The sequence below is a fragment of the Sphaerodactylus townsendi genome, linkage group LG14, assembly GCF_021028975.2.
Source record: "Sphaerodactylus townsendi isolate TG3544 linkage group LG14, MPM_Stown_v2.3, whole genome shotgun sequence".
Classification (NCBI taxonomy): domain Eukaryota; kingdom Metazoa; phylum Chordata; class Lepidosauria; order Squamata; family Sphaerodactylidae; genus Sphaerodactylus; species Sphaerodactylus townsendi.
Genome location: NC_059438.1, coordinates 43,520,446 through 43,537,532, shown reverse-complemented (window position 1 = coordinate 43,537,532; position 17,087 = coordinate 43,520,446). Strand labels below are relative to the sequence as shown.

The 17,087-nt window shown below is 44.9% G+C and overlaps 1 protein-coding gene across 1 annotated transcript in view; it reads right to left on the bottom strand.

The window, feature by feature from the left end:
• Positions 1-1,170: 1,170 nt before the first annotated feature.
• GALNT12 (polypeptide N-acetylgalactosaminyltransferase 12) overlaps positions 1,171-17,087 on the bottom strand; it is an 83,996-nt gene continuing 68,079 nt past the window's right edge. The window contains 3 exon segments of the mRNA XM_048515375.1: positions 1,171-4,659; positions 7,072-7,227; positions 9,660-9,773. Coding sequence (XP_048371332.1) covers positions 4,522-4,659; positions 7,072-7,227; positions 9,660-9,773 — 408 coding nt within the window. The 3' untranslated portion in view covers positions 1,171-4,521.

Sequence of the window (17,087 nt, the reverse complement as noted above, 5' to 3'; positions counted from 1 at the left end):
GTGAGGTTGGGAAACGGCGGCTTCGCACCGCGAGGGCGGGGCGGCTGCAAAGCAGCTGCACCCCCTGTGCGAATGGCTCCCTGGGGACAGTGTTTTTGCCGTCCCCAGGGCGCCATAATCCGCCCATGCGGAAAGGGCCTTTATGTTTGTGTGCAGAATCTGCTCCCCCCAACAGTTTCCCGAAACATAAATACACTCTACCTATCTTTATATTTGAAGGTGTAGCTACAGAAAATATGGGGAAAACACACAATTAAGAAATAATGTTTAGGCACTTAATAAGAAAAGAACTATTTGAAATCTGGAAAAACACACATTCAAGACTTAGCCCTGCAACTTCACCGCTAAAGTCTCTGATAGAAGAGCACTACAAAGCTGAAACTTTGAAGAATGACAATTAATATACAAATAAATAATCAACAAGCAAGGGGAATTTAAATCATTACAAACAATAACAACAAAGGAAAGAAAAATACAATGGCTGACATATTTCCAGATCTCATCTAGACTCAAAAGAAAACTAAGTTTGCAGAGAGGAACACTACAGAACTTAAGACTTAGAAAAAGAGATTATAACACAGAAGCAACATTCGATGGGCACAATATATAAGATTTTACTGAAATGGAAACAGAAACGGAACAAGTTAAAAAATGCATGATAAAATGGATGCAAAACTTCAAGGAAGAGATAACTTTTCAACAGTGGAAATCATTATGAACCAAAAATATTAAATTTACTGCAAGGCAGATGCTGAAGGAGAATTGGTATAAAATGTTTTTCAGATGGTATACTATCCCCGAAGTGATTAAGAAGATGACTAAACAACATGATGGTATCTGCAGGAGATGCAATAAAGAGGTTGGAGCCTTTTTTCACATGTGGTGGACTTGTAAAAAATCAAGAGTTTTTGGATAGAAATACACAAGATAATACAGCAGATAATTAAACTTACAATTCCTCTCGCTGCAAAAACAATGCTGTTAAGTACACTACCAGGAAAGCTTCCCAAGAAATTGAATGAACTGTGCTGGGTATTTACTAACCGCTGCGACAATTGTAACAAGTTGGAAATCTGATAAAGGTCTCACAGTAAAATGTTGGGAAGACAAAATCAGAGAATGTGCTACTATGGCCAAACTAATCTTGTAAATCGACGCTCAAAACATGAATTCAATGAGAAATGCAGTCTTTATTTTTTATAAGAATTTGAATTGATTACATAAAAAACAAGACAACTCGAGGATTGAAAATCAATAATGTCTAAGATACAATAATTGGACTAGTAAAAATGCTTTGGAACAAACGTCAAAGATTCTAAGTCTTTATAAGGTCTCTCTAGTAATCAGAAAATGATATATTGGGTTCCATTGTGTAATATGTACTTAATATAATAGTGGGTAGTTATCTTTTATGCTGTAATCTTAACTATTTTCTATTATTTCTTTTTTCCTTTTTCTGATCAGTATGTTGAAAAATAATTAAAATTATTTTAAAAATAAAAAAGAATGTTCAGATTTATTTCTCTGGTTTTAAAAAAAACTGCGAGCCTAGTTGTTGACTACAGGTGTCTTTTTTAGATTTGCTATAAGAGCCTCTTGTGTTTTGTCTTTAGAAATTTATTACAATTTCATAAGCCAAAATCCAGACATTAACTAAATGAAAATGCAGTGAAATAAAAAAGCTGGTGCTTCAAGTTTTCATAAATCAGGACAATTTACTCCAATACTGGATACAATTGGAACATGAATCTTGCAGACAAACAGTGAAAGCACATGATCGATAAAAGGGAACTAGAAGTCATATCTTGTTTTCATTCTTAATTCTAGCAAATAATGCCCTTTTAAAAAGACATGCATACACTTGAGCTGCAAATCACAAAAAAGTATAAGCTTTTCTATCAGTTGCATTAATCCTACACAGAACAGTGAAGATTCTTGTATAAATCTTTTTACATACATGGTTGTCAAACATCTAAACATTACAAAATGTGGTCTCCCAAAAATTACACTAATATTTATAAAAATGATTGAACCCTGATTTCACTTTTGAAATATATTTAAGAGGCATCTGGATGACATCAGGAATTACAAAGTCTGTGGTAAAGAGCCCTTCTCAGGATACCAAACCAGATGGGAAAGCTTAAGTAATAAGGCCCTTAGGAAGAAGCAGCCTTTGAGTACTTTGTCATTTTGTAGTGCAAGTTTTCTTGCTTATACATCAGTCAATTGAATATTACGAAGAGACAGAATGAAAAAGACCTCTTGGCTGAGCGGGGGGAAACGGGGGAAAACCCCCAAGCCAAGCTCTTGGCATTACAGAAACACTGCCGTCAGAGAATCTGTTTTCGAACAATTTAGTTTCTCCACATTTGGTTGTCCAAACTCAGGCAGTCCTCCTGTTCTGATCTACCCAACAAGGACAGAGGACTGAAGCTAGCAAATCTTGCAATAGCTTCAAAGACGGAAGCGTCCTCCCTTGCTCAAAGAAACACCATTAACAAATTTGGTGGCAACACTGCTCAAAACTGCTAAGCCTAACCAAGGTCTACTGTAGCCCAGATCTGAAAAGCCCATGTCAAATCATGGCTTCAGATCCTAGCCTAAAAAACACTGTGCATAGTTTTAACTGCAGCTAACGGTGCAGAATAATTGATTAATGATGTTTAAGGAGAAGAGAAAACTTTGCTCCAGGGATGGAAGAGGCTGTAGTCTGCACTCCTGCCAGTTTACTGATAATAATGACAGAGAGCATAGTGATATACTGGCAATGAAGTTTTTCTCTGAGTCAAATGCAAGAGGAGCAATCACATGATGGAAGACGATGTTCCTGAACATCCAGGAACAATGTGGTGCCAGGCAATGCCATGACAACATGACTTCAGGCTCCTCTATGGTTCTGATACAATGTGCAACCACGTCTGTAGGAACCCAACAGCAGAAATACTTTAGTCATTCTGAGATGGCTGATAAAATACATGAAAAATGGCTCTGGTGAACTTTAAGTGATACTTGTCAACACAACCACACATTATACTGAAATTAATAACATTTGCTTTTGTATAAGATAGCTGTTGTATGAGACATTAGTCAAATTTCTGGACTGGTTGTCCTTAAGTATGGAAAACAAATAGGGAGAAAAGGTGAAATGTTATGAAGTATTCAGACTAATATCACTCTTTCCTCTTGATGCACTGGCTGAGAGTGGCTTGCTAGTTTCTTATGTGCTCAAACAAACTTGTCATAAATGAATCACCTGAGATGCTGAAAATCCCATCTCCAGAAATATTGAGTGCTTAAGAGTTTGAATATATTTCCATGGTTAGCCATATCATGATATTTTCGATATACAACCAGTTGTTTTCTTGTATCCTAAGCCTCATATATTAATCTACAGGCAGCATGTAGTCGACATGGAATTCAACACCAGCATTCTGGCAGGGTGCACAGCTACCACTCATTCCAACTGGAAGTGCCCAAACGACAAAGATACATGATAATAAGAGAACCTTAAAGTGGTCCCTAACAAAGTCATCTCTATGATGGGGTGATAAATTCAGGTGGCAGATGTGGAGGGTGGTTAATCTCTGTCCCTCTCTCACCTTGCCCCTGTCCTAAAACAGAAGCGGTGAATGGCTCTATCTTCCTTTCTATAACTACACATCCTCAGCAGGGCTTAATTCTCACAGGATTCTAGCAAGAGTTAGAGAAACCCAGTTAGATTGGCATGGCTGCTGTGCTTGCCTGGTGAATGAGAAGGGAAGGAGAATTACCTACTTTAAGGAGAGGCAGGCGGTCTCCAGAGCAGACTGCTCATCTCAAGTATAATATTTGCGTTCTGAGGTAGTTGTGCCAGACTTCATTAAACAGTTTTTTAAAAGAAGTCCACAAATATTCTATGAATAAGGTATTTTAAAATTAATTACTTTAAAGCAAACCAAATACTTTGTTCCTTTAACCCAATTTCTGATCCTAGAAGTAGCTTTTCAGGGGGTTTCATTAAAAAGGGGAGATCTCTTCTGTGAGCTCAGTCTGTATTGTGCTAGTTGGAGCCCAACCAATTAAGGGTACTCAGGTAGTCCCCCAATGTTTGTACACATCAACTATAGTGCAATTTGTATGACAACAATGGAAAGAAAACCTACAAGGATGCCATGCTACACTCACACGTTATCATCACACACATTTGGCCTAATCTTATATCTTTATTTAACACCTCTTAAAAGGCAGAATGTTTTGGTAAAAAAATCCGAAATCTTTAAGCTACTGTTCAGTGATGTCTGTGTCACTATTCAGATTTCATTGTCATACCTGAAGTTTTTTTTTTTTAAAAAAAACATTACCTCTGGGGGAAGGGGAAGGATACAGCTGCCCAATATAGAGAGCATGAGAGGCACAGAGGTCTGCAACTGGGCAGTCTGGGACAAGCAAACATAGAAAAGGTAAAAGAAGAAAAAAGTACAAATCTTCTACATACAAAAATAGTTGTGTGAATTCCAAAGGTTTTATCTTGGCATTTCTAGATCAGCTTCTTTCTTGGAAAAACCATTTCTGGTATTCGGAATTCGTACAGGGTCGTAACAAAGGTGCTGGGCTGCCGTTGTAAGCATTGCCTTCAGCTTGTAGGCACTTCTGGGTCTGCATATGGAGTAGATGACCATCCTGAAAACGGTTCAGAATTATAATTTGTGATTATCATATTTAAAAAGATATACCAGAAGGTCCAATTGAAAGTTTAGGTAAAATACATTTTATTTTCATTCTTTATTAGTCTAAGAGGTATTACTGGAAGGCAGAAGGCCATCTTCGTTCTCAGGATAATTTGACAACTGTAGTCATGCTTAGAAAACTTCTGTCTACCAAATAAATGGTAATAAATGAACCAATAACTGAATGAGGCTTTTAAACAGACTTCTGTTGAAACCTATAGAACCTACAGCTTTGGCTGCTGCTGATCAGTAGTATAAATGAGTATAAATGAGTAAGCACAGTCCAGAAGAACTATTTCATCTGTATTCATCATTAGGAATCCAAATATAAAACTTTCGTAAATGTAAAATTCCAATGCAATGGAGGTAGTTTGTGTCAGGCTGCGTTCTGAGCAGGGGGACGGGAGTCTTGCAAGTCTGTGGTGTGGAGGAATGCTTTGCTTTGCTTCACCAGGTGCCATATCAGTGGGGTTTGATACTGTGTGAAAGTTAGCCTGTTTCTCTTCACACAGTGGGGGAAGTGCTGTCCCTTGTTCTATATTATCTCTGTCTGCTGGGTTGTACCCCAGAACTCTCTTTGCTACATCGTGCTTCACTTTGCTCCAACAATAAAGAAACCTTTGAACTTTCTACAAGTGTTTCATGGTCTGGTCCGAGGGAGTCTTGACAGTTTGTGTGGTAAAGCAGCAAAAATGGATCAAAATGAACCAGGCAGTGAGAAACCTGAAAACATCTACTATGAGAGGAAGTTTAAAAATTTGGACCACTTCCACAACTTCATTTGTGGACATTTCAGACTCACTGTTCAGCAAGGGATGCAAGTGACAGACAATGACTTGGATCTGCACAGAACAACTTTATGCTGATGCCTTGGGTAACAGATAGGGACCAGTATTCCCACTCACATCATAAGACCACACCACAGCACCCTCTAAACTAGGAGAAGTCAGCTGGAACAGAACTGGACACATGATTCCAGACAGCTGGCCCAGGGGGGAAAAGAGAAGGAGGGACTGAAGCATCTAGCACTTCAGCTTGCATGCCCTCTCAAAGAAACTTATTTCTTAAGAAGGGGTTTATTTCAATGGACAATGGACAACAAGGTAGGAAAAGCTGGAGGGATTGTGCTGAGCATTGAGTGACAGGATCAAGGAAGCAGCAGGATTGTTGAGGTTTAGTTCAGGGGGTCCAAAGTTATGGACCCTCAAAGGTGTAGCCACCATCTTCTATTAGCTCCTATTGGAAACAATGGGGGATGAGGGCACTGCCTTTGGGAGTCCATAACTTTGGACCCCTTGAACCAAACCTCAACAATCCTGGGTGGTATTATTATTATTATTATTATTATTATTATTATTAGTAGTAGTAGTAGTAGTAGTAGTAGTAGTAGTAGTAGTAGTAGTAGTCGTCGTCGTCGTCGTCGTCGTCGTCGTCGTCTTGATAGACCGCCCAATCCCCGGAGGGCTCTGGGCGGTGTACAATAAATGTAAAAGGCAATTACAATGTAAAATATCATAAAATAGTGTACCAATAAAAAACATTAAAATACATTATAGCAGCAGTTCATATATCAATCCAAATACAAGTACTGATGGCGCTTGGACCAAAGGCCAGGAGGGTCAGCATTGCCTAAAAATAGATGGAAGCAGTAACCAGGCAATGCTAGAGATGGCAAGCTTTGTGGCGGCTTCAGAGGGGGGCAGGCAAACTGCGGCTGGCATTCCCAAAGGCCCGGTGGAATAACTCGGTCTTGCAGGCCCTGCGGAACTCACCAAGGTTCCGCAGGGTCCGGACAGCAGATGGTAGAGCATTCCACCAGGATGGGGCCAGGGCTGTAAAGGCCCTGGCCCGGGTAGAGGCCAGCTGCATCGATGAGGGGCGGTATGATGAGTAGAAGGATGATGAGTATGATGAGTAGAAGGAACAGCTTCCTTGATCCTGTCACTCAATGCTCAGTACAATTCCTCCATCATCAGGAGAGTCTCCCGAAAAATCCCTGAAATTTTGGTGCTGGTATCCTAAAAACTGTGCCTCTGCAGGCCAAAAAGAAAAAAAAATACAAAAATACAAAAATCCCACAAACGGGGGGCGGAGCTTTGGACATGTAAGGGGGGTGTTTGAACCTGAGAAAACCCCTTCCTCCTTTGCCTACGTCATTCTCTCCAGGGTCTGGGGCTGAGGCCTTTCACATCAGCTCCTCCCCAATCTTTGTTTAAAGTGGAGATGCTGTGGATTGAACTTGTGACCTTCTGCATACCAAGCAGATGCTGTCCCTGAGCCACAGACCTATCCCCTCAAGGACAGAACGACACCACTCATTCCTCCTGGCAATCACCACAAAAAGGCTGAACAGCAGCATCCATACCTCTTGGAGAACAAATTTCTGGTTTTCAGGAACGTTCTGGATATTGTTTTCGCACAAGTACATTCTTAAATAATTGGTTCCTGGATCAATAGCTGCACAGGCTTCAGGATGTCGTGTATTGTAACGGATTTCATTGTGGGAGGTGTATTCAAAAAACTATAAACCCCCAAAAAAGAAAGAGACAAACACATTGGAGACAACAACCCACCAATCTTCAACAACTCTTCATGTTAATAGCATTTCAGAGAACAGAAGTTATTAAAACTGTCCTTAATAAGCTTCCAGTCCTTCTTGGCCATGAATCAGGCAACTCCAACTGGGAAGAAAATTCTGCAAAAGGGTCACTTCCTACCAAAACCTTCTTACAGCTCGTTGGGGTCAACCAGGCACTCAGTAATGCCCAAGTATGATGAGTAGAAGGAACGGCACATCTCCATCAGAGCAGAAGAACCAAGCATGTGAAGCCTTTTAGAGGCGACACAACAGCTCAGAGACTAAGAGATGTGGGACCAAATGAACCAAGACCACAGACATTATAGAGATGTGCTTGGTGAGATGACCAGCCAGGGCAAGCAGTCACTGATATGTGGAAGCCATGAAGCCACTGTGAGAGCTGGGAGTGTTATGAGCAGTGGAGTGCCACAGGGTTCTGCTCTGGGCCAGGGCTATTCAATATTTTCATCAGTGACTTGGATGATGAAATAGAGGGCATGCTAATCAAATTTGCAGATGATACCAAATTAGAAGGGGTAGCTAATACCCTGGAGGACAGGGACAGGATTCAAAATGACCTGGACAGATCAGAGAGCTGGGCCAAAACTAACAAAATGAATTCCCACAGAGATAAATGTAAGATTTTACACTTAGGAAGAAAAAATGAAATGCACAAATATAGGATGGGTGGCACCTGGCTTGACAACACTACATGTGAAAGGGATCTGGGAGTCTTAGTAGACCACAAATTGAACATGAGTCAACAGTGTGATATGGCAACCAAAAAAGCCAATGCAATTCTGGGATGCATCAATAGGAATACAGTGTCTAGATGGAGGGAAGTAATTGTACCACTCTACTCTGCATTGGCAAGACCTTCCCTAGAGTACTGTGTTCAGTTCTAGGCACCGCAATTTAAGAAGGATGTTGACAAGTTGGAACGTGTCCAGAGGCAGGCAACTAAAATGGTAAAAGATCTGGAATCCATGCCCTACAAAGAGAGACTTAGGGAGCAGGGTATGTTTAGTCTGGAGAAGAAAAGATTAAGGAGACATGATAGCTATGTTTCAATATTTGAAGGGATGTCATGTCGAAGAGGGAGCAAGCTCATTGTGAGAAGTTCTCACAATGGAGCGATGTAGGGAGTGGTGTCCCCCAAGGATCCGTTTTGGGACCAGTGCTCTTTAACCTATTCATAAATGACCTGGAAGTAAGGGTGGCTAGCGTGGTGGCTAAGTTTGCAGATGATACCAAATTATGTAGGGGGGGCATACATTGAAAATGTTGGGGGGAAGAATAAGGACTAATAAAAGGAAATACTTCTACACGCAACGTGTGACTGGTGTTTGGAATATGCTGCCACAGGAGGTGGTGATGGCCACTAACTTGGATAGCTTTAAAAGGGGCTTGGACAGATGGATGGAGAAGTCGATCTATGGCTACCAATCTTGATCCTCCTTGATCTGAGGTTGCAAATGCCTTAGCTTTCTCGCTTCTTTCATTATCATGGCATTTTCTGTTCATCTACAGTGGACTGGATCTCTTATCATGTTTCCGCTTTGTTGGAATAGAAATGGCTTACAAGAGCTCTTCTTTTAGGAGAGCCCACCCTTCAGTTTTGCCTGTGAAATAACTCTCATCATGCTGAGTACATCACAGCCTGCCCTGCTGAAATTCATTCTCTCTTTCTCCGCCCGAGTGAGCCAAACAAATGCATGGGGACCAGAAGAGTCCTGGAAAAAGGTGCCACTACTCAGTACCAGTTCCTGCCATCACAAAAAGTCCTGGTCAAGCCAAGCTGGCCTAGAACCCAATTCTTGGACCTAGAATAGTGATGTCATCAACTGGAGATCCTTCTAGCCCTGCCCCCAGTAAGTGCCAGTGGCCCCACCCAAATGTCTGGTGCTGTACTGAGCAGGGCACGAGTGTGAGGCTGCCAGATGGGGGTGCAGAGGCAGGGGCAGCCTCCTCTCTAAAGAGTAAATTCCCTGGTGCTGCCGCCGCCACTGCTTTAAAAACAGAGATGCCTGTTTAATCAACTCAGCCCTTTCCACTGTCTCTTTTCCCATGTTGTTTTCCGGGACACCAACATCTTCACAGGTGGGCGTTGCATTTAATTTGGCATTCAGGCCAAAAAAAGTTGCCTCCCCATTCTAGATCCCCCCCTTTGAACTAATCTGTGCATGAAACTACTTTCCTCCTTCACCTAATTCTGAGAAGCCACAGACCTTGAACAGAGCTCTCTGAAGCAAAACTAGGTTGGGTGTGAGGTGTCTGGCATTCACTTCTGCACTCCGCTGGATTAAAGTCAAAAAGGCCGTGGAAGCACGAAAACTGCCTTTAACCCTTTGGTTGCAGTGAAAACAAAATGTTACCTGATTTTGTCCCATGCCATGACAAGGATACAGTATGACTGTGTGTCCTGTTATTTCATGTTCGTTGGGAGGGTTGTAATCAAAGCAATAATTTACCATCCCTCTGTTTTTTAGCTGAAGGGTAACAAAAGACAATCAAAGGTCACCAGCTCACTTTCAATTAGAAGTACATAATTCAGTCATCACAAGAGATGCAGTACAGGAACACTTTAAAAAAACTCAAAAACATATTATACCATCCTGAAACAATGCAATAATACACTGGCGAGCGGAAATGAAAGTTTATTTTATTAATCAATCAATCAATCAATCATCAATCAATCAATCAATCAATCAATCAATCAATCAATCAATCAATCAATCAATCAATCAATCAATTAATTGGATTTGTAGACCGCCCCATCCCCAAGGGGCTCTGGGCAGTGCACAACAATGTCAGCATATATACAATGTATAACAAAGGATCACAATAGTGACCACATAAACAATTGTTACATTTACTAAAATCCATTAAAATCCATTAAAACAGTGGTCAAAACAATAATAACAGGCGTCCAATAACCCAATTTATTAAAAAGCCTCCCCAAAAAGAGGGAACGGCCGGACTCCTCCCTAGGAGGGTAACAGAGATATAAACAAAGATAGAATAGTAAAAATAAATGGGTAAGGGGAGGCGCCCTACTCAGCAACTGGACACTCCAAAGGCCCGGCGGAACAACTCAGTCTTGCAGGCCCTGCAGAATTCACCAAGGTCCCGCAGGGCCTGGACAGCTGGAGGAAGAGTGTTCCACCAGGCCGGGGCCAGGGCCATAAAGGCCCTGGCCCATGTGGAGGCCAGCCGCATCATTGAGGGGCCAGGAACCACCAGCAAATTGGCCTCTGCTGAGCGCAGAGGCTGAGTAGGGGCATATGGGGTAATGCGGTCTCTAAGGTACGTAGGGTCCCAGGTCTTAAGGTCAAACCCACACCCTTGAAGATTATTCAAGAATTCCACCTGGGAGCCAATGCAGCTGAAACTAACACAGGCTTGAGATATGCGATCACCAGTTATTTCTAGAGCAAACATGCTGCCGCATGTTGGACCAGTTTCACAAACGCAAGGGAAGGCCCAGGTAGAGCGAGTTACAATAGTCTAGCCTGGAGGTGACCATTGCATGGATCACAGTGGCTAGGTCTGCCTGAGAGAGGAAGGGGACAAGCCGCCGGGCCTGACGAAGATGGAAAAACACAGTCCGGGTTACAAGGGCCACTTGGGTCTCCATTGAGAGAGACGAATCCAGGTGGACCCCCAGACTGCAAACGGAGGAGACCGGTGTCAAAATGGCCCTCCCACTGAAGGTGGCTTTCGAAAATTTACCCCCACCTCCCCCCCTGCGGCTAAGCCAAAGGATCTCCGCTTCGATGGATTCAGTTTCAGCCTGCTCTGCTGCTGCAAACCAACCAGCTTAATCAGCTTCCAAACAATGCTGTAGAGCTTGCAGGGGTCATTGACCGCTCCCCCCTCCATCAACAGAATGAGCTGAGTGACAGATCAGCCCAAAGCTCGGTACCAGCTGAGTAAGTGGTCGCATATAGATGTTAAATAATAGCAGGGATAATAATGCCCCCTGGGGTACACCACAATGAAGCGGGCACTTCCGGGAGGCTTGATCCCCGCATCACACTTGCTGGCGTCGGTCCCGGAGAAACGAGACAATCCAATGAAGGACAGTGCCCCATACCCCGGAAACGGCCAGGCGGTGGGCCAAAAGGTCGTGATTGACCACATCAAACGCTGCGGTGAGATCTAACAAGACCAGCAGCGAAGATCCGCCTTGGTCAAGCTGCATACGGAGTGTATCTGTGACGGCGACAAGAACCGTCTCCGTCCTATACCCAGCACGGAAGCAGGACTGGAAGGGATCGAAAGCCGCCGCGTCATCCAGGAAACCCTGAAGCTGCTCCAACACCACTCTCTCAATTACCTTCCCCAGAAACGAAAGATTCGAGAAGGGGCAGTAATTGGCCAGATCCCCCGGATCTAATGATGGTCTTTTCAAGAGTGGGCGGACCACTGCCTCCTTCAACCCATCCGGAAAAACTCCTTGCTCAAGGGAGTTATTGATGATATTCAACAGATGGGGTCGTAACTCCGCCCGGCAGATTTTGATAAGCCAGGAGGGGCATGGATCCAGAGGACAAGTAGTAGGTCTAACAGCAGCCAGGGCCCTGTCAACTGCGGCTTCGGAGAGCAGGGAGAACTGGGCCAAACAAGGGCCGGAAGACAGCAAGGGAGCCTCCAGTTCGCTCATTGTAGTCAATGTAGGGGGAAGATCCTGGCGGAGCGACGTGACTTTATCTGCAAAGAATCTCATAAATGCCTCACAGCTGATAGCCAATTGATGATGTATAGAACATTCCGGCATATGTTGCTGGACCGAATTACGCGTAAACAATCTCAGGTGGTCGCAGTTTTGTTGATGACCAGCGGTGAAGAAAGCTCACTTCGCCCCCTTCATCGCCACCTCACGAGGCTTTCATGCAAACATCCCATAAGATGCTCGTGCAGCCCCACGAGATTTCCAGCAATTCTCCGCCCATTACATGTCCTAGTGCCTGTTTCATATGGCATAGCTCTTCCGTATACCACGGAGCCCGCCGAGAATGGGGGCGTAGAGGACACCGTGGGGCAACAACCTCGATGGCATCGGAGAGCCGGGAGTTTCAGTCCTTCACTAGCTCATCAAGTGTGCCGGCGGGGTCAGGATCCCGCAGAGCATTCAGGAAACCAATTGGATCCATAAGTCTCCGCGGGCGGGCATAAATCAGCCCGTCTCCTAGACGGGGGTGTTGTGGCAAGTCCATCCGGACCTTCAGGGCATAATGGTCAGACCATGGCACTCTGTCAACAGAGGATACGACCATATCAATCCCCAACCCAAAGACCAGATCCAGCCTGTGACTGGCTTCATGAGTGGGGCCAGAACTTACTAAGGAGAGGCCCAGCGTCGCCATGGATGACATTAGGTCCACAGCTGCTGCACACGAGGCGGTGTCGACATGGACATTGAAGTCACCCAAGACAATAAGTCTAGGGAACCACAATGCCCAGTCTGCCACCACCTCCAGCAGTCGTGGCAGGCTGTCTCCTGGTGCCCTAGGCAACCAGTACACCAGAAGAACTGCCAACCTCTTCAAGGCCAACCACTCAAGACCGATACATTCCATGCCAGGGATCTCCGGGACTGGGGCAGCCCTGAAGGGGATAGAATCACGGATGAACATTGCCACCCCACCCACCCCCGGCCCCGAGTTCGTGACCAATGGAGACATGCGAAACCTGGTGGCGCGACCTCGCCTAAGGCAACGGTCTCGCCTTCACGCACCCAGGTTTCGGTGACACAAGCCAGGTCCATCTGCTGAACCCCGAGAAAATCCCGGAGTATGGCGGTCTTATTATTGATGGACCTGGCATTGATCAACACCAGAGACGAAGCGGAGTATTCCTGAACCCTGCCAATCCTTATTCCTCGAGATAGGTCGGAGGTCAGAAGGCGAGCGGGCATGTCCATATCTCATCCGCCTTCTATCATCTGAGATGAGGTCTGACATTATTTTGATTCCCCATCACCACCACTGGGAGCCCCAGCCCCAAAACTGGCTACCGCACAATTCCCATCACCGGCCTCCCTCTACTCAACAGCCTGACTAATACCCCCACAAGAGTGGGCCCAGTCTTGCTAATAATAACTAATACTAACTAATACTAAAACTAGCACTAATCTACAATGGCTGGGAAAAAATCTAACTATCTCTAAACAGATATAAAATAACTAATCCAGCTACCCACAAAGCCTAACACTAATACAATATAAAGCTTAACACTAATACAGTATAATCTATAACAGCTAGTTACTCCTATCCCACTACTGTCCTCTAAGTTATAGAACCGCAGTCCAAAAATCAGGCACAAGGGGCCAGCAGAGGGCGCCAGATAACAATAGGAGAACTGCTGCCACCAGATTCTCACGCTCCTTGCTGAAACAGGCAGAGTGATCGTCACATCGGCTCTTGTTGAAAACAGTAACACAGCTGTTGCATGGACAGCAGGCGTAGGGCGCAGCTGTTACACGGACAGCAGGTGTGGGGCTCACACCACCCAAGCCCGCTCCTCGCACATGTTCATCCAAGGTGGGAGAAATCCAGGGGGCCCAACAATACAGAGCAACAACCGGGGGGCTCCTGCCACCAGCCACTCCACTTAGGTCCCAAACAAAGTGCTCTGTGCCCTGAGTTTGCCCCTTAAAGCGTGGCGCACTCAGCTCTCTCATGGCCGGCACGCCACAGCCAGACAGGACAACTGGGCCTGTAATCAGACTCAGCCACCTGCGCTGGAAATATCCAGCCTCCCGGCTCCCCTCCAACGTTACTCCCAGCTGCTCGTGAATTACATAGCCTGCCGCTGCTGCATCGGGACGAAGACCAGGGCTCGCTGCACCAAAGGAGACACCAGGTTTCCCCCGTCTGCTGCCTTTCACAACTGGTCCCAGCGCAATCTCCGCACCCAGATCCTCACAGCTGCAAAGTGCCCGATGAAGCCGCCGCAATCCCGGCACAGCCCAAGTCCGAGCTGGAAGGTCGGGGGTGTGTGTCCCTGCCACCGACCCCTGACGTCCTCACCTCCAGACCACCCTGGGCACAGTCACCAATCCACTGGGGCGGGGAAGGGGCCAGCACCGCAAAACGGATCAATGCAGCCGCCACAACAGGGGAGGCACGGAGGTTGAGCAAGGCGAGGAAGGCGAGTGACAGAAGGAACGGAGAACGCCAAACTGCACATGCCGCCGCCCCAGCTCACGTCTCGCCCGCCAGTCGTTCCCTGTCCTGACAAACAGCCACAACAGACAAACAGCCACAACTACCAAAGGTGGGTAGAAAATTATCTCCCAGGCTGACTCAGGAGGAGGTTTTAAGGTTTAAAAAGTTTGTTTAGCGGAGCCCCCGCTGCCGAGCTCCGCCGCGGGTGCCATCTTGATTTAGAGAAGTTGATGTTTTAATTGGCTTCACTATTCTATTTGTATTTGCCTGACATTCGTTTACCTGACATTACCCTATGCCATGAAAATAACTGTATCTTGTATTGTCGAAGGCTTTCACGGCCGGAATCACTTGGGTGCTGTGTGGTTTCCGGGCTGTATGGCCGTGTTCTAGCAGCATTCTCTCCTGACGTTTCGCCTGCATCTGTGGCTGGCATCTTCAGAGGATCTGATGTGGGAAAGCAAGTGGAGTATATATCTGTTGGAGTGTCCAGGGTGGGTGGGGAAACCTTGTCTGTGAGTAACAAAGGCGGCAACCAGGTTGACAGTTGAGGGCTGCCTGAATAGAAGCATGAGTAATAAATAAGACTATAGCCTGGGAGTAACCTCCTAGATAGCAAGGTCGCTGGTGGGAGCATCTGAATAGAAGCATCCTGGCCTTTGTTTCTTTTGTCTATGGTCATCCCAGTTTAGTGGATTGGTTTGGATACAGTCTCTGACCCTAGTATTTTTCAACACTCCACAGCCAAGTTCTGTTCATTTTCATAGTTTCTTCCTTCCTGTTAAAATTGTCCATGTGCTTATGGATTTCAATTGCTTCTCTGTGTAGTCTGGACGTGAGTGGCTTTTCAGAGTGTCCCAGAATTTCTGTTTTTTCAAATAATATTCTATGTCCAGGTTGGTTTATCATGTGTTCTGCTATTGCTGATTTTTCATTGAAATAGTCTGCAGTGCCTTTCGTGTTCTTTGTGATACGCAGGTTTAAAAGGCCGCGTTTGGTGGTTCCTTATGTAGACTTGTCCACAGCTTCGTGGGCTTGGTATGCGATAGACTCCCTGCAGTAGCTAAAGGATCCCTGGTATCGTTTGCTGAAGGTAGCATCTGTTGAACTTCTTAGTGGGTCTGTAGATTGCTCTAGGTTGTGCAATCTTCATCAGTTTTCCTATGCGATCAGTGGTTCCCTTGATGTATGGTAAGAACACCTTCCCTCTAGATGGCTCTTTATCTTTGTTCATGTGGCTTGTTCTTGGTCTTGCAGCCCTTCACTCCAACAGATATATACTCCACTTGCTTTCCCACATCAGATCCTCTGAAGATGCCAGCCACAGATGCAGGCGAAACGTCAGGAGAGAATGCTGCTAGAACACGGCCATACAGCCCGGAAACCACACAGCACCCAACTAACTGTATCTTGTCATTTCAAGCCGTGGGAGGACCCTACTGGTCTTCTGCGTGCTACTGTGCTGGGAAGTAGTATGCAGGGTACTCATACACCTCCCAGTGGGGGAACAAACTGTGGCACATTTCAATCCTTTCCAACAGCAACAATATTATTCCTATCAAAGAAATTCAACAGCAACCTCCTAACTACAGGATCTGCAGACAGCTCTTGAAACTGACAGTGGAAAGAAAGTCAGACCTGGCAGAAATGTTTTCAGCTGTTGGGACACAATTAGATAGAGATCATTTGGGCAAGGAGCACCAGGAAAGGTACCAGAGAAGCATTTGCTAAGTGCCACCCTGGCTTGGGTTTCTATTGGCACATATCGTTAGAATGCTGGGATTCATAGTACTTCCTTATGCAGGTGAAGGAGATATTTGATTTTTTTCTTTTCAGAGGCATAGCCCAGACAAACCTGATCTCAAATGGGATACCACCAGGGAAGACTACTGGAGGAAGGCAAACCATCTCTGCTCATCTCTTGCCTTGAAAACCCTATGAGGTAGAATGTCATGAGGCTGCCGTGAGTCAGTTGCAACTCAGATATGATTGGTCCCGTGCATATAGCTGAAATCCTGTGAAATACTTGCTTCATAAATGCACTTTTTTGTGGAGGGGAAAAGGCCATCTTGTACAGACAAAACCACAGGCTTCGGCATATGGTGGCTGAGAAGGGGGAAGACTTGCTTGCATGAAGTATCCGGCAGACCTTTTCTGGCCACAGGGTTCTAGCAACAGGCAGTTCCACCCTTTGGTTTTATTATTAATCTTTGTTATATGGAGCATTTCTACTGTGCTTTTCTGATACTTGAAATGCTTCTCAGACACAATTTTGGGAATCCTGTCATCAGGACTGTAGCATTACTGATATTTTTATCTCCTATACTACAGGTGGAAATTTGATGCGGGGGGTGCGTGGGTGGGGTAGTTTGCCTCAGTCTTCACAGAGTCTGGTCATGGCTGATGAGACATTTAAAATGGGGAGCCTGGCTCCACTGGAGTATTACTAGACGGATCAGCAAATATATACAGTCAAACCAATACTAGAAAATCTGAGGCCAGCCAAGCCTAAGAAGCATGGACCATATATATAGAGACACAAAGCAATGAACTAATTGGTATATGCAATTGCTTCGAGTATAAAGTCAGTAGATAAGTCATACACCATTCATAAAGATATATTGTGATTAT